The sequence below is a fragment of the Hyla sarda genome, chromosome 8, assembly GCF_029499605.1.
Source record: "Hyla sarda isolate aHylSar1 chromosome 8, aHylSar1.hap1, whole genome shotgun sequence".
Lineage (NCBI taxonomy): Eukaryota > Metazoa > Chordata > Amphibia > Anura > Hylidae > Hyla > Hyla sarda.
Genome location: NC_079196.1, coordinates 82,096,662 through 82,123,035, shown reverse-complemented (window position 1 = coordinate 82,123,035; position 26,374 = coordinate 82,096,662). Strand labels below are relative to the sequence as shown.

The following is a 26,374-nucleotide window of genomic DNA, read 5'->3' as shown; positions in this document are numbered from 1 at the left end:
TGCCATCTGTGAAAAAGCTGAAGTTAAAGAGAGGATGGCTTCTACAAATGGATAATGATTCTAAACACACCTCGAAATCCACGGGGGAGTACATCAAGAGACGTAAACTGAAGATTTTGCCATGGCCTTCACAATCTCCTGACCTCAACATAATTGAAAATTTATGGATTTGCCTTAAAAGAGCAGTGCGTGACAGACAGCTCAAAAATCTCAAAGAACTGGAAGACTTTTGTAAGGAAGAATGGGCAAAGATACCTCAAACAAGAATTGAAAGACTATTGGCTGGCTACAAAAAGCGTTTACAAGCTGTGATACTTGCCAAAGGGGGCAGTACAAGATATTAACTCTGCAGGGTGCCCAAACTTTTGCAGATGCCATTTTTTTTGTTATCTGCTATTTTGAAAGTGTAAATGATGGAAATAAGATCTAACTTTTGTTGACATATTATAAGAATATCTAATCAGTAATTTGATGCCTTTTGGAGAATTTTCCATCTTTATGCACATTAATACACATTTTTACCTGGAGTGCCCAAACTTTTGATCCCCACTGTAACCTGTGTGATTGTGGAGGGGGTGGGGTATTGGGGCTAGTGAGTTCATAAATCATTACATTTTACTCGCCCAAAATCTGATGAAGATTACATTGATTTACATAAATCTGCCAGAGATTATGTTGACTAAAATTTGCAGGTAATTTTTGTCAAAGTATGACAAACTAAAGTGAATCAGATAACTAAAATATGAATATCATTAGAATAAATATGAATTTCATTAGAAAATTCTAGGATCATCTCTTTGGCCAATAGCATATTGGTGATTCATCACTATCATTTTTACCTAATCCTCCACACTCTATGGGGAGAAATGTATCATTTGGAGATGTTTTTTGTCTATTTTTAATTTAGCTGTTTGGCAGAGCAAATTTTTAGGAAGACATTGTGGAAGACATTTACTAGTCTCTCCAGAGATATTCGATTGGGTTCAAATCAAGGCTCTGGCTGGAACATTAAAGGACAGTAACAGACTTGTCCCTAGACCAATCCTGCTTTCTTGGCTGTGTGCTTACTGTGTTGTTAGAAGGTTAACCTTCACTCCCAGTTTTAGTTACAGAGCACACTCTGTACTTTGCCCATTCAACTTTCGCTCAACCCGGACCAGTGTTCCTCAGTTCCAGCCACTAAAAGAACAGCCACCACGATTCATTATAGAGATAGTATTGGGCAGGTGATTGAGCAGTGCCTGGTTTCCTCCAGACATGAAACAAGTAGAATTAAAGGGAACCAATCATCAGATTTTGGCCTATAACGCTTGGCAAAGCGTTATATAGGGTAAAATCTTTACGCTCACCATCCCCGGGGGACGGTCCTGCCCCCAGGGATGGTAAGGATATGAACTTATAAACTAGTCACTGCCGGCCCTGCAAGTAGTCCCCTGGGCAAGGAGGTCCTCTAACCAGTCCTCTTTCTTCAGCCGGCAGCGACTCCCCTCGGCTTGATTGACGGGCTTCATCATCGCTTTGCTCCATCTGTTCAGTGAGCAGAGGAATGACGCGGCGCGTCAATCAAGCCGAAGGGGCTTCGCTGCCGGCCAAAGAACGGGACCTAGTAAGAGGAGCTCCCCGCCCAGGGGACTACTTGCGGGGCCGACGAGGACTAGTTTATAACTTCATATCTTCACCATCCCACTGTCTTGTAAGGAGACGGCCGGTTCAGCCTATTACCGGCTGAGGTGGCCGGTGATACGCTGATGGCTCTGTGACGTTTCCATCCCCAGGAAGCAGCAAGAGGACTGTGAGGTCAGTACCGGAGCAACGTAGGAAGGTGAGTGAAAGTTTATTTTTTGCAGCCTGGGCACAGGATAGTACAGTACAGACCAGCGCCCACAGGTCACATCATTGGGGGGGTTGAAAATACCTTGGAACCACCATAACTTACAAAAATACAGTGATACACATTTTTGGTCATACTGACCAGCTCCGGACCACGGAGCAGAGACGGGTATCATAGGGCTAAAACAAGAAATCAATCGATTACTAATCTATTTCCAACACCATAGCATTTTCTTTTTTTTCTCCTTTAGCACTCCCCCCCCACATCATGTTGCAGAAGGGAGAAAAAAAAAAAAAAAAAGTTTTATGGTTTAATCCATGGGTTTAGGAACAGGCAAAAAATACATAGATTTAGCAATATTCGATTTATTAAATACAACTAGAAAGTAAACAAACTGGCAAACATGTTTCTTCTACATCTACAAAGTGAACAAAGCAACAGAGTACAGATGCACTGCACTACATTTTGTTTTCCTTACTAAAAGGTCCGATTAGCTGTGGATTACCCATTGAGGCTATGTTCACACAGAGGAGTAAAATACTGGCAGACATTTGAAAAAAACGGCAGGCACTAGGACCGCTCGGAAACGTGTTTAATAGACGCCAACGCATTTCCTTGTAGACGCCGCAGAAAGGATAAATGCCGGAATCAGGATTTCCGCAGCAGAAACATCTGGCTTGAAATTCTGCCGTGTGAACAGCAAAGCAGAATCCCATTAAAATCAAAAGGACTCTGCTGCAGCAGAAGGTCCATGCGGAATATTCAGTGCGGACATTCCGTAGAAGTTCCACCCATGTGAACACAGCCTGACTGTAATTGGTAGTAGTGGAGGATTTAGGCAAGGTTCATACTGCGGAATCTCCAGACAGAATTTCCGCTGGAGATCCGGCGAGCAGCGCTAGGAAATCGCAGACTGCCTTACAGATTTACTCTGGACCTATTGAAGTCAATGGGTAGCAACAAACTGCTTCAATTTTTCCACACAAAAAATCCCCAGTTGATTATGTACCCAAAAGATACATTCATGTGTGTATTTTGCTGTTTTCAACCTATTGACTTCAATGAGTAGTAAAATCTGCAGCTAAATATGCATACGCAAGTGGATCCGTTCACACTGGTAAATTAACAGACGATTTTCAGCAGAAAATCTGCAATAGTGGCATATTTGGGGAATTTTACGCAAACCCATACCTGCAGGAAATATAGTGGTGAAAAAAAGTGGTGGGGAAAAAGATCAAAGTGAAAATGTGAAACAACCTCTTTTTATCATGGATCTGTTCACAATGGTGTATGTACACAAGGTTTTTGACTTTTTTTTTTTTGCTCCATGCAGTATTGAACAAAACTGCCTTTTCCAAACAAAATGTAGCCCTAAACCTTAGCTTAGTCCATGAACATGTGATTGTCCATAACAATAAGGAGTCTGTGTTACCTATTCATGTTTCACCAGAGCAAACGTATTAAAGCACAGGGGTTAGGATGAAGTGTCCAGCTGGTTCACCTGCACTAAACCAAATACACAGGGTTATTGTGCGGATGAACCTGGGTAAAGTGATATATTACTTACTCCCACCCATGGTCCCATTGTAGAAAGAGGCTCCATTGCTAATTTGCAAATATGTTCCTTGCACAATGGCAGGAGCTGGCTCTCTGCGCTTTCCTGCCTCTGTCCCCTCTGCTGCCATGTGCCTGAACATTTTTTAATATTCATAACCTCTTTAGTGTGGTCACATATTAAATTAGTATAGTGAAAATTATCGTCCTCATGTTCTGCCCGGGTTGCAAAAAACCAAGACAAAACATTAACACACCTTCCTCTGGTCTTCTCTCTTCCACGTGCACAGATTGTCACACTGCAGTCAGCATATTGCTGGCCCGAGTTATGTCCCGCCTCAGCCGGTGATAGGCTGAGAGCAGTGTCATGTAAGGAGCCTGGGCCCTGCGTTTCCCTGCTGCCCGGGCTCCTTATATGACACTACCCTCAGCCTATCACCGGCTGAGGCGGGACATAACTGGGGCCAGCAATATGCTGACTGCAGTGTGACGATCAGTGCACACGGAAGAAGGAAGGAGACTGGAGGACCGAAGAGCTATATAGGGAACGGAGGAAGGCGAGTTATATATATATATTTTTTTGCAGCCTGGGCACAACAGGATGAAGATTATTTTCACTATACTACTCCTTTTATAACAACATGAGAGCCTATGCACAAGGGACCACTCTGAAGAGGATAAGCATATTCAGAGATGGGCGTGCAGATGACAGCAGAGGGGACAGTAAGGAAAACTCAGAGCCGGTTCCATCTCCAACAGAGATGCTAAGTCTACAACAAGACAATGATCAGAGTGAGTAACACATCATTTTACTCAGGTTTCCCTTCACTGTAACCCTATGTATTGGGTTTAGTGCAGGTGAACCAGCTGTCAGTTTTCCTTTAACATCTAAAATACTAACATCTATAATTTGAAGAAAAAAGAAAAACCTCCACATCCACAGACATGCTGGGTCCTCAAGAGTGAGAAATGCTCTTATTAGCTTCTCTCTTGTACAGAAGTTTGTGTATGCCATTGTACTGCCCTGTTTTGCCTTGACTTGAAGCACCACTGACTCAGAAAAAAAAATCATAGGTGTCCCCAACAGGCGGCTTTTGATACAGCCACATGCCCCAGCTGCCATGACTAATCCAGAATCTGTATAGTATAATCCACCGTCTCTGGACACATAATAGTCATTCCCTACACATATTTTGAGACATTAGATTAGAACCAGGGACTGCATAATGAGAAGGACCTTGTAGGAAAGACTAAAAGCAGGAGTGTTTCCACTTTGGACAAAAGATACATTTTCCGCTTTTGTCAAGTGTTACTAATAAAAAATAAAATAAAAATTAAAGTCTAGTATTTCTTTCTATACTTACTGTTTCATTACACAATAATATTTTGACCTGATACAGTGCATTGTTTGCCAAGCACAAAGTGCATTGACTGCTAAAGAAAAAAAAACTACTGAGATAAGGGTGAATGTATTGCATATTACCTAAAGTCTAGGGATTTCCATTGGAGTAAAAAGCCTACAGAGCAGTGGGCATGAACACTATGAGTTATTATTGGCCTCTTCCACACAAACAGCAGACCAGGCAATATATTTACTTAGTTCCCTCTTTTGCTGCAAAACAAAACAAAAATTGTAGCAAAAAAATAAAAATGCACAAATGCCTTTTTAACAAAACAAACAAGGGTGCTTTTCTGAGACACTGCAGTCATCTCTAGTTTATCTTTCAGCTTTTCATCCCTTCAACTTCAGCAGCAAAAGGTATGTGGAAGGCCATAAGGAAACCTATGGAAGAAAAAACACTATAAAACACTGCAGCAAAAAGGAGATTTTTTATGCTTACCGTAAAATCTCTTGCTCAGAGGATACATTGGGGGACACAAACCATAGGTATATGCTGCTGTCACTAGGAGGCTTGACACTATGGTAACAAGAAAAGCCAGCCCCTCCCAGCAGGGTATACCCACCTACAGGCACCTGAGCTAATCCATTTTGGTCCCAGAGCAGGAGAGGACCAACTGGTAAGAAAAAATAAACCACAAACTGTCCGAGAATAAAAATCAACTGAGCACACCCTCGGACAGGTAACCGAACCAGGAACACCAGAGAAAAGAAGGGCGGGTGCTGTGTCCCCCCAATGGATACTCTGAGAAAGAGATTTTACGGTAAGCATAAAAGATCTCCTTTTCTTTATTGGCTCCATTGGGGGACACAGACCGTGGGACTTACCAAAGCAGTCCTTAGGGTGGGCAAAGGAAAACCAGTCAAGTGGAAGGCTGGACCACCGCTGCCTGCAACACCTTACGGCCCAGATTAGCATCAGCGGATGCAAAGGTATGAACCAGGTAGAATTTCGTAAAGTTGTGCAAAGACCGCTTTACAAACCTGCAAGGCCGAAGCCTTGTTGCAGAGAGCCCAGGATGCCCCGACAGAACGAGTGGAATGAGCAAAAACCCTGAAGAGTGGGGTCTTCCCCTTGCAGAAGGTAAGCTTCCGAAATAGCCGATAAGATCCACCGAGAAATGGTGTCCTTTGAAGCAGGCTGTCCTTTACAGCGACCTTCCGTAAGAACAAAAAAGGAGTCACACTGTTGAAAAGAAGAAGTGACAGAGGTAGGGCTGAACAGCCCTCACCACATCCAGTCGGACGGAACCAGACGAAAAACAACTTTGTCCTGGTGGATGACCAGGAAGGGAGAATGGCAGGAGAGAGCTGCCAGCTCTGAAACTCTCCTAATAGAGGTAATTGCAATAAGGAACGCCACTTTCCAGGAAAGAAGAGGAAAGTCCCAGGAGAGGTTTGAAGGGAGTACCCTGCAGGGCACCAAGAACTAAGTTTAAGCCCCTAGAATGTGTAGGGGACCTGTAATGAGGGGCCGCGTAAGCCACTCCCTGAAGAAAAGTCTGGATATGGGGATCAGACGCTAGAGGACATTGAAAGAGAATGGCAAGGGCCGAAACCTGACCATTAAGGGAACTGAGAGCTAACTGTTGTTCTAGCCCCGACTGCAAAAAGGAAAGAAGTCGAAGGAGAGAGAATGTAACTGGAGAAAAGGAGTGAGATTCACACCAGTGAAAATAAGACCGCCAAGTACGGTGGTAAATCTTCGCAGAAGAGGGCTTGTGCGCCCTGATCATAGTGCGAATCACTTGGGGAAAGAAACCTCGAGCCCTCAGTACCGCGGTCTCAACCGCCACGCCATCAAATGCAGCGACAGTAAATTGGAGTGGCAAAGGGGACCTTGAGACAGAAGGTCTGAACGAAGAGGGAGGCGCAGCAGTACGTCGTCAAGTAGTCGGACCCCGTCGGCGTACCACGCCCTCCTGGACCAGTCCACAGCCACGAGAATGGCGGGAATGCCCTCTGCCTTGAGCTCCTCAGGACCCAGGGAAGGAGAGGAAGAGGAGAGAAAAGATAGGGTAGGGCAAAGTCTCACCAAGGAATCACCAGGGCATCCATGGCCAGAGCCAAGGGACTTCACCACAAAGTGAGGAACCTTCTGGTTGTGGTGGGATGCGAATAAGTCCACGTCTGGAGTGCCCCATAGGTTGCAAATCTCTGCAAACACCTCCGGATGAAGAAACCACTCGCCGGGGTTGGTTGAGGATTGGCTGAGAAAGTCCGCTTCCCAGTTGTGCACTCCCGGGATGTGAATTGCTGAGATGGCCAGCACTGAGTTCCGCCCAGAGAAGAATCCTGGACACCTTGGCTATCGCCGTCGAGCTGTGAGTGCCGCCCTGGCGATTGATATACACCACAGCAGTGGAGTTGTCCGACTGGACACGAAAAGGACGGTCCCGAGGTAGGATCTCCCATTGGCACAGGCAAAGAAGGATTGCCCTCAGTTCTAAAATGGTGATGGGGAGAAGGGCTTCTCGGGGGGACCAAAGGCCTTGGACTGTCCGGTCCCCGAAAACACCTCCCCAACTTGAAAGACTGGCGTCCGTCGTGAAGACTTGCCAACAGAGGGGCAGAAAGGAGCGCCCCTGTAAAAGCAGGGGGGGATGAAGCCACCACAGAAGGGACTGGCGGGACCTCTGGGGAGGAATGATCCTGCAATCGAGGGACAATGAAGATCTGTCTCACCTTGATAGAAGCGCAAGTTGAAGAGGACGGTAATGAAACTGGGCAAATAGAACTGCCTCCATGGCCGCCACCATCCGACACAGAACCTCCATGCAGAAGCGAATGGAAACGAATGGGGTTCTGGAGCATCCGAACTCCTGACAAAAGAGTCAGCCGCTCGTCCGGCGGAAGCCGAATCCGGTCAGTCGCCGTGTTGAACTGAAGTCCCAGGAAGATTAGAGACTGGGTGGGATTTAGGTTGGACTTGTCTTGATTGACCAACCAGCCGAAACGGGACAAGGCCTGAAGGGTGAGACGGAGACTTTCCAGATTCTGGGTCCTGGTTGGAGCCTTGATCAGGAGGTCTTCCAGGTAAGGACTCACTGAGACACCCCTCGTCCATAAGAGGACGATAACAGGCGACAGGACCTTGGTGAAGACCCTCGGAGCAGTGGCCAGACCGAAGGGAAGGACCACAAACTAAAAATTGCCTTCTGAAACTGCAAAGCGGAGATACTGCTGATGTCCTGGAAAGATTGGAATGTGGAGGAAGGCATCCCAGATGTCCACTGAGGAAAGAAACTCTCCTTGATCCATGGACGCCACGACTGAACGGAGAGACTCCATGTGGAAATGGCAGGGGAGAAGATGTTGGTTGAGGCGATTCAGATCCAGGATTGGGCGAACGGAACCCCCTTTCTTGCGGGCCACGAAGAGGTTGAAATAAAAACCCAACTCCTTGGGAGGAACAGGGACAATTACTCCCTGAATGAGAATGCCATTGCCAGAGAGGGAGACCGGGGGGCCCGGGAACAAAAAAAAGCGATCCCTTGGAAGGGAGGCAAACTCGATCCGGTCTCCGTTGGATACCACGACGCTGACCCAGGAGTCCTCCACGTGCGCAGACCAAATGTCCTGGAAGAGTAACAGACCTCCCACAAGAGAAAAATCCGTGGGTGGGGGTGTCCCTTCAGGCAGAGGTAGGCTTGCGGGTGCCTTTGGCCGCGAAACAACCGGGCGGTTATCAGATTTCCAGGAGGGACGGGTCTGGAAGGAGGGAGCCTTCTTGTCCCGAGAGTAGTTGCTTTTGATAGGCGGGAGACCGGTGGGTCCACTGTTGGAGAAACTGTGCTTGAACCTTCTTAGTTTCTTGAAACCGCTTGTCAGGTTGCTTCCAGGCAGACTCCAGCAAGCAGTGATGTGGAGTCGGAGTCGAGAAGTCTGAGTCGGACAAAATTTTGGGTACCTGGAGTCTGAGTCGGCAAATAATGCACCAAATCCGACTCCTACTAAATTTAGATGGGAAAAAAAAAAGCAAGTTTAAATGTCCCAATTCACAAAAAGTTATAATTAATGACTTCTCTACTGTAAGAATAAAGACCAATGCATGCAGTGCCTCACATAACCGCAAAACGAAGACATTAAATGACCGTGAAGAAGCATGCTTTTCATCTGCTTCACTATATGGCACGCAACGCACAATTAGGAGCGGCAATACTTATACTTTCCATAGTGTTGTGTTCTGCTGTTACAGGGAACCCATGGGTAACCTGGCCTCGCACTGATAAGGGATTAAGTAAATATGTTTTTTGCAGGACTAGAGACACTTGTATAAGTGAAGGGAATGGAGGGTTAATAGTTCAAGACTGAAGCTGTAAACCTTTGGAAAAACTGCTGCCATTCAGCTAAGGCTATATAAACTTGTAAACTCAGATTGTTAGCTTAAACTTTAAACATGACTATGGGATTCTACTAGGGAAATCATGTTTTATAATAAATGCCCCTTCCTGGATCCTCCCACTGCCCTTCAGCAGCAGATCAGCACACAAAAAGAAGGCAGCAGCTTCTGCCCAACTACCTCTCTCTGCTAGAAGAGCTTAGAAAAACTTGGTGGAACAGCTTTTTGGATTACACTGTAAGTGTTTATAAATACATTCGCATATTAATACAGAGGGGTCGGAGAGTCGGAGGTACAAAAAACTGCGGAGTCGGAATATTTATCTACCGACTCCACAGCCCTGCCAGCAAGGCTTCAAATTCAGCATAAGAGCTAAAAACTTTGGGTGCAGGTTGGGAACGGTGAAAGGAAACTTCAGGAGCTACGTCCGAAGTTCCTGGGTCCTCCAGATGAAAGGTGTCCCTTATGGCCGAGACCAACGTGTCCACCAGGCTGGCCGTATCTGTTCAATCCTCTGAGTCAGAGGTAGAACCATAAGACTCATCTTCCAGTTCTCCAGGAGAGTGGGAAAGGGTGGAGGCAGCCTTGGATGAGGGTGAAACTGACCTGGTGCGCGGATCTGGAGAGCCAGAACGGCGACCAGGCGAGCATCCCTTAGAAGAGGGGCGCTTACAGGATGCTGGAGCCGAGGGGCGATACCTATGAGGGGAGCGCCTATGTCTGCTAGCAAACTGTGGAGATGAGTCAGAGGACCTCTCCAAGGCAGTCACCACGGAACGGGAGACCTGAGCCAAGTCGGAAATAGACTGGGAGAATGAAGACACCCATTCCGGAGGGATAGCAGATCCCAAAGGGTCTGGAGGGGGATCCTGAGTAGAAATACCAGGTGGATCAGGGAGTGCAGTGGTGCAGGCGGGACAAGTGGGTTCAGCAGAACCAGACATTTTAGAATTGCAGCCCTTGCAAGTATAATAGGTGAACAGGGCCCCAGTTAGCTGTCTAGAGGGAGGGACAGTTCTGGGCTCGGACATAGCACAAAAGTGAAACAGTCTCTCCCAGCGTCTGTGTCCCCAGCAAAGGCAGCTGAGGAGAGAGACAGGAGGGGAGGAATGCAGGACCAATGAGAAGAGAGGGGCCGGACTAGACTAGGGCGCCTCTTATTGGCCCTGAGAACACCTCTGCGTGCGTACAACCTAATTGGCAGAGAAAAAACATCTGGTTTGCGCGCGCGCAGTTTATAGGGCACGATCCAAAAGATAACTGCCCGAGTTATAATGGCGTCTGTGAACACATGAGGGAAGGGAGCATTGAGAAGCGCCGCCAGCAGCACGCAGCTGCCTACAGGATGAAGTAAGAACTATGCTCCGGGCGCATCGAGAACAAGCGATGCGGCCGGAGCGTGGTGACGGCGCTTGCCTGTGAGTGAGGGAAGGGAGCTGTCGGCAGTGCGCGGCTGCCGAATAATGAAAGTAAACTCTACGCTTCTGAGATGCCGGCGCCTGGGGTTGGGCAGGGATTGCCTAGTAACAATAAAGAGGAGTGGGCTGAAAGTAGGGGGTCTCCAGAGGACGAAAGTCCCTAAAACCTGAAAGAAAACAAAAATGGGGGGGGGGGGGGGGATACTCACCTCAGTCAAGAACTTACCTGATGAAGTCTTCAGTCACCTTTTGTCACCTGCATCATGCCGAGCTGTAACAGCGAGATGAGCAGGGAGGTAGGGGGACCCGGACTCGTGAGGTACAACCCCAGGCGCTGACCGTTGGCGAGAAGGGGTTGACAGTACATCCATAATGTCTGTGCCCCTTCATCGCAAATGGAGAAACAGTGAACGCTATGTTCCTGAGTCCCCACCTGAAAACAAGAAAAGAAAAGGGAAAGAAAAATCTAAACGTCCCTAATCTTGAAAATAAAAAATGTTTGACCAGGTCTGGGGAACCCAAGACCAGCGTCTGCCTCCTACAGACACTAAGCTAAAACAGATTAGCTCAGGTGCCTGTAGGCGGGTATACTCTGCTGGAGGGGCCGACTTTTCTTGTTACCATAGTGTCAAGCCTCCTAGTGACAGCAGCATATACCCATGGTCTGTGTCCCCCAATAGAGCCGATAGAGAAAACATGTATTTAAAAGGATATTCCGGCCTTAGACATCTTATCCCCTTATCCAAAGGATAGGATGTCTGATCGCAGAGGCCCTGCTGGGACCCCCGTGATCTGTGCAGCCCCCGGCATTCTGTCATGTCATGGCCACACCCCCTAGTCATATCACACCACTCCCACTCCATTCATCTCTATGAGAGGGGGTGTGATGGCAATCATGCCCCCTCACATAGACATGAAAGTGGGGGGGGGGGGGGTGAGGGTGACGTCATGAGGGGGCGTAAATGTGAGGTTACGGCTCGGGAGCAGCGCCCACCACAGAATGCCGGGGCTGCGCGGAGATGGCGGGGGTCCCAGCGCCAGCACCCCTGCTATCAGACATCTTATCTCTCATCCATTCGATAGGGATAAGAAGTCTAAGGCCGGAAAACCCCTTTAAACAGAAAAGTAATGCATGTCTTAAACAGTAAAAACAGTAAATACACCACCATGAACTAGTGCTGAACATCACAATCAACAAATTAAGTCATTTGGTATAATTTGTTGAAGCAAGCAAGAAATAAAATAAAAAATGTCAAAACTAAATTTTTTCATGATTGCAAAAATACATTTAGCAAAACTTCTTAAACGCACATACAATAGGGGAAAAGCAGATAATTTCACGTGAAAGTGTTTTGAAAGTAATTTCCTGACATAAGCTTTTGCACCTCTAATAAAATCTAAAATTTAAAAACTGTACATGCCTAGTAACTTTTTATGTTGGTGGAGTATCTCCAACTAATTTAGAAGATACTGCAAATATAATTTCTGGAATAGTCCAACCACCAAAGGTTCCTCCTCTGTTTCTTCTAATTTCGTCTAATGTCCCAACGATCTGTTCTCTGCAAAAAATAAATAAATAAATATATATATATATTTATATATATATTCTTTCATGTTTGTTTATTTTTACTGTAGAAACCTGGAATTGATTTCTTACCTAGTAGCATCTTTATGATGCTCCATCAGATACTTCACAACTCTTTTGAACTGGGAAAAATTTAACTGGTTAGGAATAATGACAACCGGAAGCTCAGAAGACGGGTCAAGTTTCGGGTACACACCCCAGTCCTTTAGATAAGAATATATGTAAAACTCACATAGATGTAGTAAACCATACAAAATAAGTATGTTTAAAATTGCCCTATTCTGACCCCCTATAGCTTTCTTATTTTTCTGTATACGGGCTGTATGAGGGATCATTTCTTGCACCTTGATAGTTTTTATCGGTACCCCTTTTGTGTATGTCTAATTTTTCAATCACATTTGATGTGAGCAAAAACGTTTACACCATTCAGCATAAGGGAAAATTAACATTATATATTAATAGTTCGGCACGCCCCAATACCAAATATGTTTATTAAGTACATTTTTTTAACTTTTTTTTTTTATAATATAGAAAAAAATGGGCAATTTATATTTTTATTATGGGCTTATTCTTTTAAAAACATTTTAATTATTTTACATTTTGTAATTTTTCTGTATACGGGCTGTATGAGGGATCATTTCTTGCACCTTGATAGTTTTTATCGGTACCCCTTTTGTGTATGTCTAATTTTTCAAATCACATTTGATGTGAGCAAAAACGTTTACACCATTCAGCATAAGGGAAAATTAACATTATATATTAATAGTTCAGCACGCCCCAATACCAAATATGTTTATTAAGTACATTTTTTTAACTTTTTTTTTTATAATATAGAAAAAAATGGGCAATTTATATTTTTATTATGGGCTTATTCTTTTAAAAACATTTTAATTATTTTACATTTTGTATGTCTTCATAGAACACTATTCATAACAATCTTTTGATTGCAAATACTGTTCAGTGCTATGCATAGGCAAAGCACTAATCATTACTATCTGCAATCTACTTCTCTGGTCTGCCTTATTGAGGTTAAAGGGTAGCTCCCACCTAGTACTATATAATCTAATATGTCCCTACCTAGTAGTAATCTAGCCCTAACCCCCTACCTGGCTTCAACAATTTTTTTAATCGCTTTAATAGAGCAGATTTAGTGCTTCTAAATCTGCTCTATAAAGCAGGGCAGGAAGCAGCGCTTCCCAACAGGCGCAACGTCACTGATGCCTTGCTGGGTGCTTGATTCCGCCCTCAGATCGTCTATGCAGCGCTCCTGTGCATAGATGATCTGCCAATAGCACTGCAGGCAACTCCGGGGTCTCCTCCTCCCTGTTTAGCTATGCATGTGCTACCAGGGAGGAGGAGTAGAGGAGCATCCCCGGCCTGCCGTGCACGATATTACAGCCGAGACCCGGGACCGGTATTATAAGACCTCAGATCAGACTTACCCATCCGGAGGATCAGCGCAGCAATGAGTGCGCGCTGCCTACGGACAGGGTAACGGGGGCGGGCGGGGCCGCGCGCGAGGCCAGTGGAGCTGGCCAATGCGCGCAGCCCCAGCTATCAGCGTGGTCGCTCTCGCCTGTTTGATTGACAGGTGGGAGCGAGCACCGCAGTGACTGAATTTCGACTCGTTGCCAGGCTTAAATGAGTCGAAATTCTGTAGTGACGTCACTGCCGAATGCATTCGGCCACTAGGAGGGCTACCCCTAGTGGCCGAATTTAAAAGTGATTTTAAACTGGTTTAAAATCACTTTTTTAAATTAAAGTATATTAGACATATGTTGTAGTACTTAAGTACTACAATATATCAATTTTTTGATTTCATGACCATTTCGTGCCCATTTAACCAATTTGCTTACTTCTCCCCCCAATGGAATACTGTTCGAAAAATAAGTCTCACTAACTGAATCTTTTCAATGAGAAACAGTACCCCAAGCTGCATCCAATACATCTCTCTCTACAACCAGTAGTGATGAGGGAGAAGAACTTCAAAACAGCTGTCTACAGATGGATGTCTCATCCTTTTGGAGGAGACTATGGTTTGGCTAATAGGTTCCTTACTTCTGGATAACTAATTAGCATTCTGTATTTTTCCCCATGAAGCAGTGCCCAAAAAGAAATCTCCTTACGCCAACTGGGTTTCTTCATAATTCTTCAAAAGACTGATTATATGCAAGTTTTTATTATTTTTTGTAAGTGGGCGATTTTATAACATGTATAAAATTGAATTTATTTTTCCAAACATTGGGTAAGATTGTGAATAACCCTTTGACCCTCATTCTAAAACTAGGACAGGCAAAACTAAGCTACCTCATCAAAATCCATTTCATTATGCATGATAATACCTGCGGTTTACAGGGAACCTGAGACCCATATTGGCTACTGGTTGTAGAAGGCTGCTTCATCAGTAACGACTGAAGGGAGATAAAAAAAAAAAAAAGGATTATTTCCCACTGTGTATGTCACATACAGCAAATTTCTTAACATGACACTATCTATGGGTTTTTACCAGGTTTCCAGCTGAAAGAGAATCTCCTTGCTGTAGTATGACACTAGAGCTTACATCAGCCTGTTGTGGAGATGGTGTCAAAACTCCTGTGCTGGAATTGAGATTTAAAGATGGCCTACTGGCTTCAGGTATTGTGACACTAGGCGGGACACATATTGGAAATCTTAAAGGAGCTGTAGATCTGAGGTTTGAAGGGTCAGAGATATTTTCTGGTGTATAAGCAGATGACAAGCAGCCAGTGTCAGTCATTCCTGCCCCATGTATACCTGCTGTTGTAACGGATACAGACATTTTAAGAGAACTGTCTGGAGATGAAGTTGCTGAACAGTGAAGTTTTCCATTGCTGGTGGTGGTAAAAGAGGTTTGTTCATTGACAGATTTATCTGGGGCAGGCTTATTTTCCATCAACTTTGTACCAGTGTCTCTTTCCAATACTTTAGTTTTGTCTGTTAAAGATGTGAATTGCTTTTGCACAGTGGATCGCAAAATCCCAAAGTTTCTCTGTCTGTCTGTGCTATGCGTAGATTTAGTATGCTTTCCACGTACAGAATTACTATCTTCTTTAAAAAGCTGAGTATTTACATTAGATTTCATGTTATTACTGGGTATACAATTATTAGAATTTGTCACAGAAGACTGAAAAGGAGGATGGGTAGGCAATTTATATAAAGGATAAGAAAACGGAACATACATTAGATTTGGCATGCTGCTGTATGGTAGCATGTTTGAATGCTGTGACTGACACATCCACTGATAACCCGGAGCCATGAAGTTAGAGAAGCCAGATACACTGCAGTATGGGGCAACTGGAAATCCTTGGTTTGTATTAACGGGAGGACAGAATTTATTGCTTGGCATATTTACAGAATAATTTTTTAGATTTCCACCAACTGATGCAGCAAGCGTGGGGCCATGCTGGACTTGGCTAGACAGGGTGAAGACATTCTTTGGTGGCTCTGTCACAAAACTTTCTTTTGGCTCAACAGTATGAAATCTACCTTTTTCATCTTGAGTGATATCTCCATAGACAGACTTTATTTTTTGAAAAGCTAGTGGAAGATTATGACTGGAAGTCTTGATGGCACGAACTTTTAATTTTTTTCCATGCAACATTTTTCCATCCATTTCTTTAATGGCAGCACCTGCTTCATCTGATTTGCAGAAAATCAGTACTGCATAACTTGGGAAAAAAAAAAAAAAAAAAAAAAAGAAAGGCATTTGTAAAACACAAGCTCTTTTTTTTTGCACAACTTGTATAAGAGCATAACCAGCATATAGCATTTTGATAAACGGATACCACACTTCCCTCCTTTCTAAAAGTGGCAAAAAAAAAACATGCTGCCAAATGTAACAATAAAAAATACACACACACTCTAGTGCAGCATTCCGCACTATTCTTAGAGACACCAAGAGGCTGATAGACTTTACTTGTGTCTGTCAACAGATCTATCCACAGATCTGTCACTCCCAACATTTCTTTCTCCATCAAAAAAACGTGATGCTGCAACATACACACACACACATTGAGTTATATATATATATATATATATATATATATATATATATATATATATATAGATAAGGCTCTGTGGAAAGTATATAAAGAGTAATATCATTTTGTCACCTCTGGTGCAGATTCTAAAGCGATTTTTATTTTGATGCTATGCCAGTTCTTCAACTCAACTGAGCCCTTTTTCACCTTAAGGACAGAGACATTTTTTGCAATTCTGACCACTGTCACTTTATGCATTAATAACTCTGTGATGCTTTTACCATTTATTCTGATTTTTTTCGTGACATATTCTACTTTAACATAGTGGTAAAAATTTTTGTCGTTACTTGCATCCTTTCTTGGTGACAAATCCCCAAATTTTATGAACATTTTACATTTTTCTAACTTTGAAACTCTCTGCTTGTAAAGAAAATGGATATTCCAAAAAAATTATATATTGATTCACGTAGACATATTGTATATGTGAATCAATATAGAATGTATTTTTTTTAATAAGGGGTGCAGTGAGCATTTACACCCCACTGGCACTTGACAGATCTTTGGAACAGTTGTCCGTGAAAATGGAAAATGTGCCAAAAATCTGTCAGACACCTGTGGGGCGTAAATGCTCACTGCACCCCTTATGACCTTACTGAGGGGTGTAGTTTCCAAAATGGGGTCACGTGTGTGTGTGTTGGGGGGGGGGGGGGGGGGTCCATTGTTCTGGCACTATGGGGGCTTTGTAAACACACATGGCCTTCAATTCCGGACAAATTTTCTCTCTAAAATCCCAAGGGCGCTCGTTCTCTTCTGAGAATTGTAGTTCGCCAGCAGAGCACTTTACATCCACATATTGGGTATGTTCTAACTCAGATGAAATGGGGTTACAAATTTTGGGGGGCTTTTTTTTAACCATTTTCCCTTGTGAAAATGAAAAATTTAGGGTAACACCAGCATTTTCATAAAAAAAATTATTTTTTTACATTTTCCCATCTAACTTTAAATGGGCACTGTCATGAAGTAAAAAAATTGATATGTTGTAGTACGTAAGTACTACAACATTTCTCTAATATACTTTAAGAAAAAAAAAGTGATTTTAAACAAGTTTAAAATCACTTAAATTCGACCACTAGGGGTCGCCCTCCTAGTGGCCGAATGCATTCAGCAGTGACGTCACCACTGAATTTCGACTCATTTCAGCCTGGCAATGAGTCGAAATTCAGGCACTGCTGTGCTCGCTCCCGCCTGTCAATCAAACAGGCAAGAGCGAGCACGCTGATAGCTGGGGCTGCGCGCATTGGCCAGCTCCACTGGCCTCGTGCGCGGCCCCGCACGCCCCCGTTACCCTGTCCGGAGGCAGTGCGAGCACTCATTGCTGCATTGATCCTCCGGATGGGTAAGTCTGATCTGCAGTGCTATTGGCAGATCATCTATGCGCGCTCCCGACAGGAGCGCTGCATAGACGATCTGAGGGCGGAAGCAAGCGCCCAGCAAGGCATCAGTGACGTCGTGCCTGCTGGGAAGCGCTGCTTCCTGCCCTGCTTTATAGAGCAGATTTAGAAGCACTAAATCTAAACTATTAAAGCGATTTAAAAGTTTTTTAAAGCCAGGTAGGGGGTTAGGGCTAGATTACTAATAGGTAGGGACATATTAGATTATATATTACTTGGTGGGAGCTACACTTTAACGAACATTCGTCAAACACCTGTGGGTTGTTAGGGCTCACTATATCTCTTGTTCCGTTCCGTGAGGGGTGTAGTTTCCAAAATGGGGTCACATGTGGGTATTTATTTTTTTGCGCTTATGTCAGAACCGCTGTAAAATCAGCCACCCCTGTGCAAATCACCAATTTAGGCCTTAAATGTACATAGTGTGCTCTCACTCCTGAGCCTTGTTGTGAGTCCGCAGAGAAATTTACACCCACATGAGGTATTTCCGTACTAGAAATTGCGTTACAAATTTTGGGGGTCTTTTTTTCCTTTTACATCTTGTGAAACTAAAAACTATGGGGCAACACTAGCAGGTTAGTGTAAACATTTAATTTTTTTTTACACCAACAGGCTGGTGTAGCCCCCAACTTTTCCTTTTCATAAGGGGTAAAAGGAGAAAAAGCCCCCAAAATTTGTAATGCAATTGCTTCCGGAGTACAGAAATACCCCATATGTGGCCCTAAACTGTTTCCTTGAAATACTACAGGGCTCCGAAGTGAGAGAGCGCCATGCGCATTTGAGGACTAAATTAGGGAATGCATAGGGGTATTCTACGCCAGGGATTCCCAAACAGGGTGCCTCAAGCTGTCGCTGAACTCCCAGCATGCCTGGACAGTCACGCTGGCGGGGGGTTACGGTGAGTTGCCCGCTAGGAGTTTGCACTGCGGAGGGAGATTTGCTGCAGCTCAAACTTGAAGCAGGAAACTCACTGTAAACCAGCCCATGTGAATGTACCCTGGGGGGGGGGGGGGGGGGAGTTGGGGGACAAAACTCCAGCTGTTGCAAAACTACAACTCCCAGCATGCACTGACACACTTTTGCAACAGCTGGAGGCACACTGGTTCTGTTACCTAACTCAGTATTTTCCAACAAGTGTGCCTCCAGCTGTTGCAAAATTACAACTCCCAGCATGTACTGATTGCCGAAGGGGATGCTGGAAGATGCTGGAGGTACGCAACTTGAACTCCAAGCATGGCGAGACAGCCGTTTGGTGTTCGTGCATGCTGGGAGTTGTTGCAAAACTACAAATACCAGCATGCCCAAACAGCTGTCTGGGCATGCTGGGAGTTGTAGTTTTGCAACATCTGGAGGGCTACAGTTTAGAGACCACTGTATAGTGGTCTCCAAACTCTAGCCCTCCAGATGTTGCTAGGCAACTCACCGGCTTCCGTAGTCAGCACCAGGGAGCCAGCCGCATGTCATCTCCACCCACTGCCACCGATGGTGAGTGACCTCCGGCGCCGGTTAAAGGACAGTTCCCCCCGTTCTGCCCGAACTACTGAGGGTGGGCAGAACCGGGGAACCAAACTTTAACCCCCCCAATCTGCTATTAGTCGAACGCTTCTGAACGACCACTGGCAGGGATAGGAGTGGCGGCACCCCTGCCACCTCACTCCTATCCCTTCAGGGGGATCGTGGGTGTTCAGGACCCCCCTGGGCGATGTGCCAGGATGCCTGCTGAATGATTTCAGCAGGCAGCCCGATCCGGCCCCAGACTATTTGTGTGGGGAAATTGAAGAAAACCACAATTTTGCAAATTTTGGAAGGTTTCGATTTCATGCTGTACAGTTTAAGGTAAAATAGGCCTGTTTTCTTTATTCTGTGGGTTAATACGATTAAAATGATACTCATGATAACATACTTTTCTATTATTATACCGCTTAAAAAAAAAAATCGCAAACATTTTAACCAAATTAGTGCGCTTAAAATCCCTCTATTTTGCTGACCTATAACTTTTTCCGTATAAGCGGCGGTATGAGGGCTTTTTTTAGAGTCGTGATCTTTAAAAAAAATGTTATACCACATTTGCATATATAAAACTTTGAATACATTTTTTTATAAATTTTTGGGGGAATAAAATGTTATAAAAAAAAAGCAGCAATTTTTTACTTTTTTTTTACGTTCACTGAATGGAATAATTAACATTATATTTTAATAGTTCAGATATTTACGCATGCGGCGATACCAAACGTTTATTAAAAAACATTTTTTACACTTTTTGGGGGTAAAATTGGGAAAAACTGACAATTTAAATTTGTGGGGAGGGGATTTTTCACTTTTTTTTTTACTTTTTTAAAAAAAAACTTCAATAGTCCCCATAGGGAACTACTTATAGCAATCATTTGATTGCCAATACTGTTCAGTGCTATGCAAAGGGCATAGCACTGTTCAGTGTTATCGGCTATCTTCTGCTCTGGTCTGCTTGATCTCAGATCAGAGCAGAAGATGCCGGGAGATGGACGGAGGCAGGTGAGGGGACCTGTGTCCATCATTATAGATGATCGGATCGCCAAGGCAGCGCTGTGGGCGATCCGATCGTCCACATTAAGTGCCGCACTTGTGCAGATGCCACGGCATCTGAGGGGTTAATGGCTGACATCAACGTGATTGCAGATAGTAGCCAGGCATCTGCCGGTAATGGCTGACATCAGCAGCCGGGAGCTACCGCGCATGACCAGAGCATCACTCCGATGCTCGCGGTTATGTATAGGACGTAAATGTGCGTTATGTACCACCTCACCATATTTCTTTTTCCTCTGGTAATACAGGTGTTTATAAAGTGAATGGTCACCCTCTGCTTTGTCTTTCTTGATGCTGAAGGGGCGATTCTGCAAGAACTTTGGAAAGAGGAGAGTATCATGCAAGTAGATATTCCCATCCCTCCACCACTTCTCCCTCAGAAGGTACCTCACTCTTATCTAACTATCACTAAGGCTGTCAGGCTGCTCTTCTCCCAGCCTGTCCACTTAGTCCCTTCTCCCATCTCCTTCTCACTGGCCACATACTGTTTCATACTAAGCTCCAAAATATAGCTTCTGGACACTTAAGTCTAGTCTAGATAGTGTTTCGCCATGCAGCCCCCTACTTCTGATCTCAAAAGGCTTTGGCAATGGGAAGAATGTCCTCTCCATAGCACATTTTTTCTCTCTGCCCTTTAGTGGTCAGTTTCAAGAGGTTGCTTCCTCTCAGCAATGTCATTTACAGGTTGCATTTAGCCCCTCTGTGGGGGAGATTCATCAAAACTTGTGTAGAGGAATGCTGAGAGTTGAAGTGTTACAACATCTGGAGGGCCACAGTTTGAGACCACTGCTCATTACAATGGTATTCTATTCATACCAGCAAGCTTATTTACAGCTCCACAATTCACCAGAAGCCTAACCTCTTAAGGACCAAGGATGTATGAGTACGTCCTTGGTCCCGCTCCCGTGATATAACGCGGAGTCCGACGGTGACCCCGCATCATATCACGGTGGGCCCGGCGTCATAGTGAAGCTGGGACCCCCGGTAATAGCGTGCGGCACTGATCGCAGTGCCACGCGCTATTAACCCTTTAGCCGCACGCTCAAACCTGAGCCGCGCGCCTAAAAGTGAAAGTAAAAAGTGCCGGTTAGCTCAGTGGGCTGTTCGGGATAGCCGCGGCGAAACCCGAACAGCTTACAGGACAGCCGGAGTGTCCCTACCTGCCTCCTCGCTGTCCGATCGCCGAATGACTGCTCAGTGTCTGAGATCCAGGCATGAGCAGTCAAGCGGGAGAATCATCGATCACTGGTTTCCTATGAGAAACCAGTGATCAATGTAAAAGATCAGTGTGTGCAGTGTTATAGGTCCCTATGGGAGCTATAACATTGCAAAAAAAAGTGAAAAAAAAAGTGAATAAAGATCATTTAACCCCTCCCCTATTAAAAGTTAGAATCACCCCCCTTTTCCCATAAAAAAAACACAGTGTAAATAAAAACATATATGGTATCGCCGCATGCGGAAATGTCCGAATTATAAAAATTTATCGTTAATTAAACTGCACTGTCAATGGCGTACGCGCAAAAAAATTCCAAAGTCCAAAATAGTGCATTTTTGGTCACTTTTTATATCATGAAAAAATGAACAAAAAGCGATCAAAAAGTCCGATCAATACAGATAAAAACTTCAGATCATGGCGCAAAAAACTTAGCCCTCATACCGCCCCATACGCGGAAAAATAAAAAAGTTATTGGGGTCAGAAGATGACAATTTTAAACGTATTAATTTTCCTACATGAAGTTATGATTTTTTCCAGAAGTACGACAAAATCAAACCTATATAAGTTGGGTTTCCTTTTAATCGTATGAACCTAGAGAATAAAGATAAGGTGTCTTTTTTACCGAAAAATTTACTAAGTAGAAACGGAAGCCCCCATAAGTTACAAAACAGCGTTTTTTTTTTTTCTCACAATGATTTTTTTTTCCGTTTCACCGTTGATTTTTGGGCAAAATGACTGACGTCATTACAAAGTAGAATTGGTGGCGCAAAAATAAGCAATCATATGGATTTTTAGGTGCAAAATTGAAGGAGAAATTACTTTTTAAAGGCAAGGAGCAAAAAACGAAAGTGCAAAAACGGAACCCCCCCCCCCCCCCCCCCCCTGGTCCTTAAGGGGCTAAGGATGCTGCAGTCCCCATAATTACCACATCTCTGTCTTTGGGAATAATACCTGGTCCTTTCTCCTGCAGTAGTGTTTAACCCCTTAAGGACTCAGCCCATTTTGGCCTTACATTTTTTCTTCTCGCCTTCAAAAAGTCATAACTATTTTCATCCCCAGACTAGTATGAGGGCTTGTTTTTTGCGCGACCAGTTGTCCATTGTAATGCCATCACTCACTTTACCATAAAATGTATGGTGCAACCAAAATAATACTATTTGTGTGGGGAAATTAAAAAGAAAACCAAAATTTTGCTAATTTTGGAAGGTTTCGTTATAATGCGTACAAATTACGGTAAAAATTACATGTGTTCTCCATTCTTTGGGTCAATAAGATTAAAATGATACCCATGATAACATACTTTTCTATTACTGTTGCGCTTAAAAATATCGCAAACTTTTTAACCAAATTAGTACGTTTAAAATCCCTCTATTATGAAGACCTATGACTTTTTAATTTTTCTGCATAAGCAGCAGTATGGGGGCTCATATGTGATCTGTACTGATACCATATTTGAATATATAAAACTTATAATACATTTTTTTTTAATCAATTTTTGGGAATAAAATGTTGAAAAAAAAGCATGCCGTCAATAACATTACATTTTAATAGTTCGGATATTTAGGCTCACGGCGATACCAAATATGTTTATAAATTTATTTATTTCATTTTTTTTTTTTACACTTTTTTGGGGGTGAAATGGGGAAAATGGGACAATTTACATTTTTTGGGGGGGGAGGGGATTTTTCCAATAATTTTTACTTTATTTTATTTTTTACTATTTAATAGTCCCCATAGGGGACTATTTATAGCACTCATTCGTTTGCTAATGCATAGGGCATAGCACTGATCAGTGTTATCGGTCATCTTCTGCTCTGGTCTGCTCGATCTCAGACCAGAGCAGAAGACCCGAAGAAGGCAGCGTAGGCAGGTGAGGGGACCTCTGTCTGCCATTCTGGATGATCGGATCTCCGCGTCTTCCACATTAAGATCCGATTGTCCACATTAAGTGCCACACTTCTGCAGATGCCGTGATCTGTATTGATCACGGCATCTGAGGGGTTAATGGCAGACATCAGCGCGATCGCGCCTTCAACTCCTTAAGGGTGTAGGGCGTACCTGTATGCCCTACGCCAGGTGTTTAAAATGGGGTCACGCCGTGACCCCGCATCACACCGGGTCAGTCCCAGCTGCTAATCATAGCCGGGACCCTGGGCTAACCGCGCGCGGCATCGATCGTTGTGCATCGCGCTGTTAACCCTTCAGACGCGGCGATCAAAGTTGACCACCGCGTCTGAAAGCGAAAGTAAACGCTTCCCGGCAGCTCAGTCGGGCTGATCGGGACATCGCGATAAAATCGCGATGTTCCGATCAGCTGGGACGCAGGCGGAGGTCTCCTTACCTGTCTCCATGGTGTCCGATCGTCGATTGATTGCTCCAAGCCTGAGCGACAGGCTTGAGCAATCAAGCCCCTATCTCACTGATCCGTGCAAAGCTATGGCTTTGCAGGGTTCAGCATAGGAGATCAGTGTGTGCAGTGTTATAGGTCCCTATGGGAGCTATAACACTGCAAAAAAAAGGGGAAAAAAAAAAAGTTAATAAAGGTCATTTAATCCCTTCCCTAATAAAAGTTTGAATCACCCCCCTTTTCCCATTAAAAAAAAAACTGTAAATAAAAATAAACATTTGTGGTATCGTCGTCGCGTGCGGAAATGTCCGAACTATAAAAATATATTATTAATTAAATCTCACGGTCAATGGCGTGCGCGCAAAAAAATTCCAAAGTCCAAAATAGTGTATTTTTGGTCCCTTTTTATATCATGAAAAAATGAATAAAAAGTGATCAAAAAGTCTAATCAATACAAAAATTGTACCTATAAAAACTTCAGAACACGGCGCAAAAAATTTGTCCTCATACCGGCCCATACGCGGAAAAATAAAAAAGTTATAAGGGTTAGAAGTTGAGAATTTTTAACATATAAATTTTCCTGCATGTAGTTATGATTTTTTCCCAAGTAAGACAATATCCAACCTATATAAGTAGGGTGTCATTTTAACCGCATGGACCTACAGAATAAAGATAAGGTGTTATTTTTACCGAAAAATGAACTGCGTAGAAACGGAATCCCCCAAAAATTACAAAATTTTATTTTTTCTTCAATTTTGTCGCACAATGAAATTATTTTCCGTTTCGCCGTGGATTTTTGGGTGATATGACTAATGTCACTGCAAAGTAGAATTGGTGACGCAAGAAATAAGTCATCATATGGAATTTTATGTGCAAAATTGAAAAAGTTATGATGAGGAAAAAGTGAAAATGCAAAAACGGAAAAACCCTGCGTCCTTAAGGGGTTAATGTCATCCGCTTGCATCCGTTTTTTCAATCTATTTTATTTATCCGTTTTTACTTCTGAGCATGCTCAGAACAAAAAAATGTTTTTATTTATGACGGGAGAAGAACTGAACGGATCTAAACAGCAGAATGTGAATGCAGCCTAAGAAACAAAAGAAAATTCTTCTACTTTACTTACGTTTCGGTATACATCAAATAAGGAAGCTCCCTGTATGCCTTTGAAGATTAAGAGGAGGATGTCTTAGGCTAAGTTTCTACTTGTTTTTTTGTCCTGCGTTCTTTGGGTTGGAAAAAACGCCTGGAAAAACGCCAGTGCAATGTCCTGCGTCTGTTTTTTGCTGGCGTTTTTCCATTTGTGTGGAAATTGCATTTTTGGCACCTTTGGTGTTCTTTTTTTTGGTACCCAAAATTTGTTGGGTACCAAAAAAATAAAAGGCTGCAGTAGTGATGGAAAAATATGTATTTAATGAAATATAATTTTTTTATAACTAAATTTTAATTAATGTGTGCGTTTCACTTTTTTCTCTCTATTTTTTACATTATTTAGGTAGTACTAACACTCCCAGCATGGAACAGACTGTTCCATGATGGGAGTATAGTACCTGTACTACTAGACATATCGCCCCGGGTGTCAGTTTGACACCCGATGCGATCGTCCATAATATAGCAGAGATGCGGCTGTATACATCGCTCGCATCTCTGCACTATACTCCGGCCAGTGATGTGAATAGAACATCACTCATTCCTATTTTCCGCCCAGAGTGGGGATTGGCCGGATGGTTGCAGCCAATTACAGCTCTGAGGGAAATATGAACGAGTGAGTGGCCAAAGTACAGAGCAGAGATGCAAGCGATGTATACAGCTGCTCTGCATCTCTGCTATAGACAGGACAATCACAGCGGATGTCAGTAGTGACATCCGCTGTGATGTGTCCTTAACTGCAAGTACTACTACTCCCAACATGGAGCACACTGCTACATGCTGGGAGCTGTAGTATCTACATTAATAGACAGATTGCAGCGAGTGTAACTTCTGACACTCGCTGCGATCTGTCTATTAATGCAGGTACTACAGCTCCCATCATGGAGCAGAGTGTACTCCATGTTGGGAGTAGTAGTACCTGCAGTTAAGGAAAGATCACAGCGGGTATCACTCCTGACACCCGCTGTGATCCTCCTGTATAATGTATATATGCGGGCAGCCGCTCTTCTATGGTCCCCTGCACTGACATATATGTACACATATTCATATATCAGACAGAGATTTGTGATTGGCTGGAACCATCCGGCCAATCACAGGTCTCTGCGTGAAATATGAATATGTGTATATATACGGCAGTACAGGGGACCAAAGAAGAGCGGCCGCCGCATCTATACATTATACAGAAGGATCGCAACGGGCGATCTGTCTATTAGTACATTTACTACTACTCCCATTATGGAACAGTGTGTGCCATGCTGGGAGTAGTAATACTACTACCTTAAAAAAAATAAAAAAATAAAGAAAAAAAGTGAAAAACACACACACACTACATTTTTATAATTGTCGGCTAAATTTTTAGGTCCCCGCCCGCCCACATAAATTGATCCCTGTTTAAAAATTAATAAAAATGTTGTATAAAAAAGATACATTTCGTTAGATACAATTTTTTCCTTCGCTACTGTATCTTTTTTATTATTATTTTTTAATGGTAACCTACAAAATTTTATTAAAAAAGGTATCTCCATCA

At 43.6% G+C, this 26,374-nt stretch overlaps 1 protein-coding gene across 1 annotated transcript in view; it reads right to left on the bottom strand.

The window, feature by feature from the left end:
* Positions 1-3,806: 3,806 nt before the first annotated feature.
* Positions 3,807-26,374, bottom strand: part of RBM44 (RNA binding motif protein 44) — a 213,163-nt gene continuing 190,595 nt past the window's right edge. The window contains exons 14-18 of the mRNA XM_056534838.1: positions 14,636-15,815; positions 14,472-14,540; positions 12,202-12,332; positions 11,966-12,103; positions 3,807-5,168 (exon numbers count right to left, since the gene is read on the bottom strand). Of these exons, the coding sequence (XP_056390813.1) occupies positions 11,977-12,103; positions 12,202-12,332; positions 14,472-14,540; positions 14,636-15,815 (1,507 nt within the window). The 3' untranslated portion in view covers positions 3,807-5,168; positions 11,966-11,976. The remainder of the gene's footprint in view (positions 5,169-11,965; positions 12,104-12,201; positions 12,333-14,471; positions 14,541-14,635; positions 15,816-26,374) is intronic.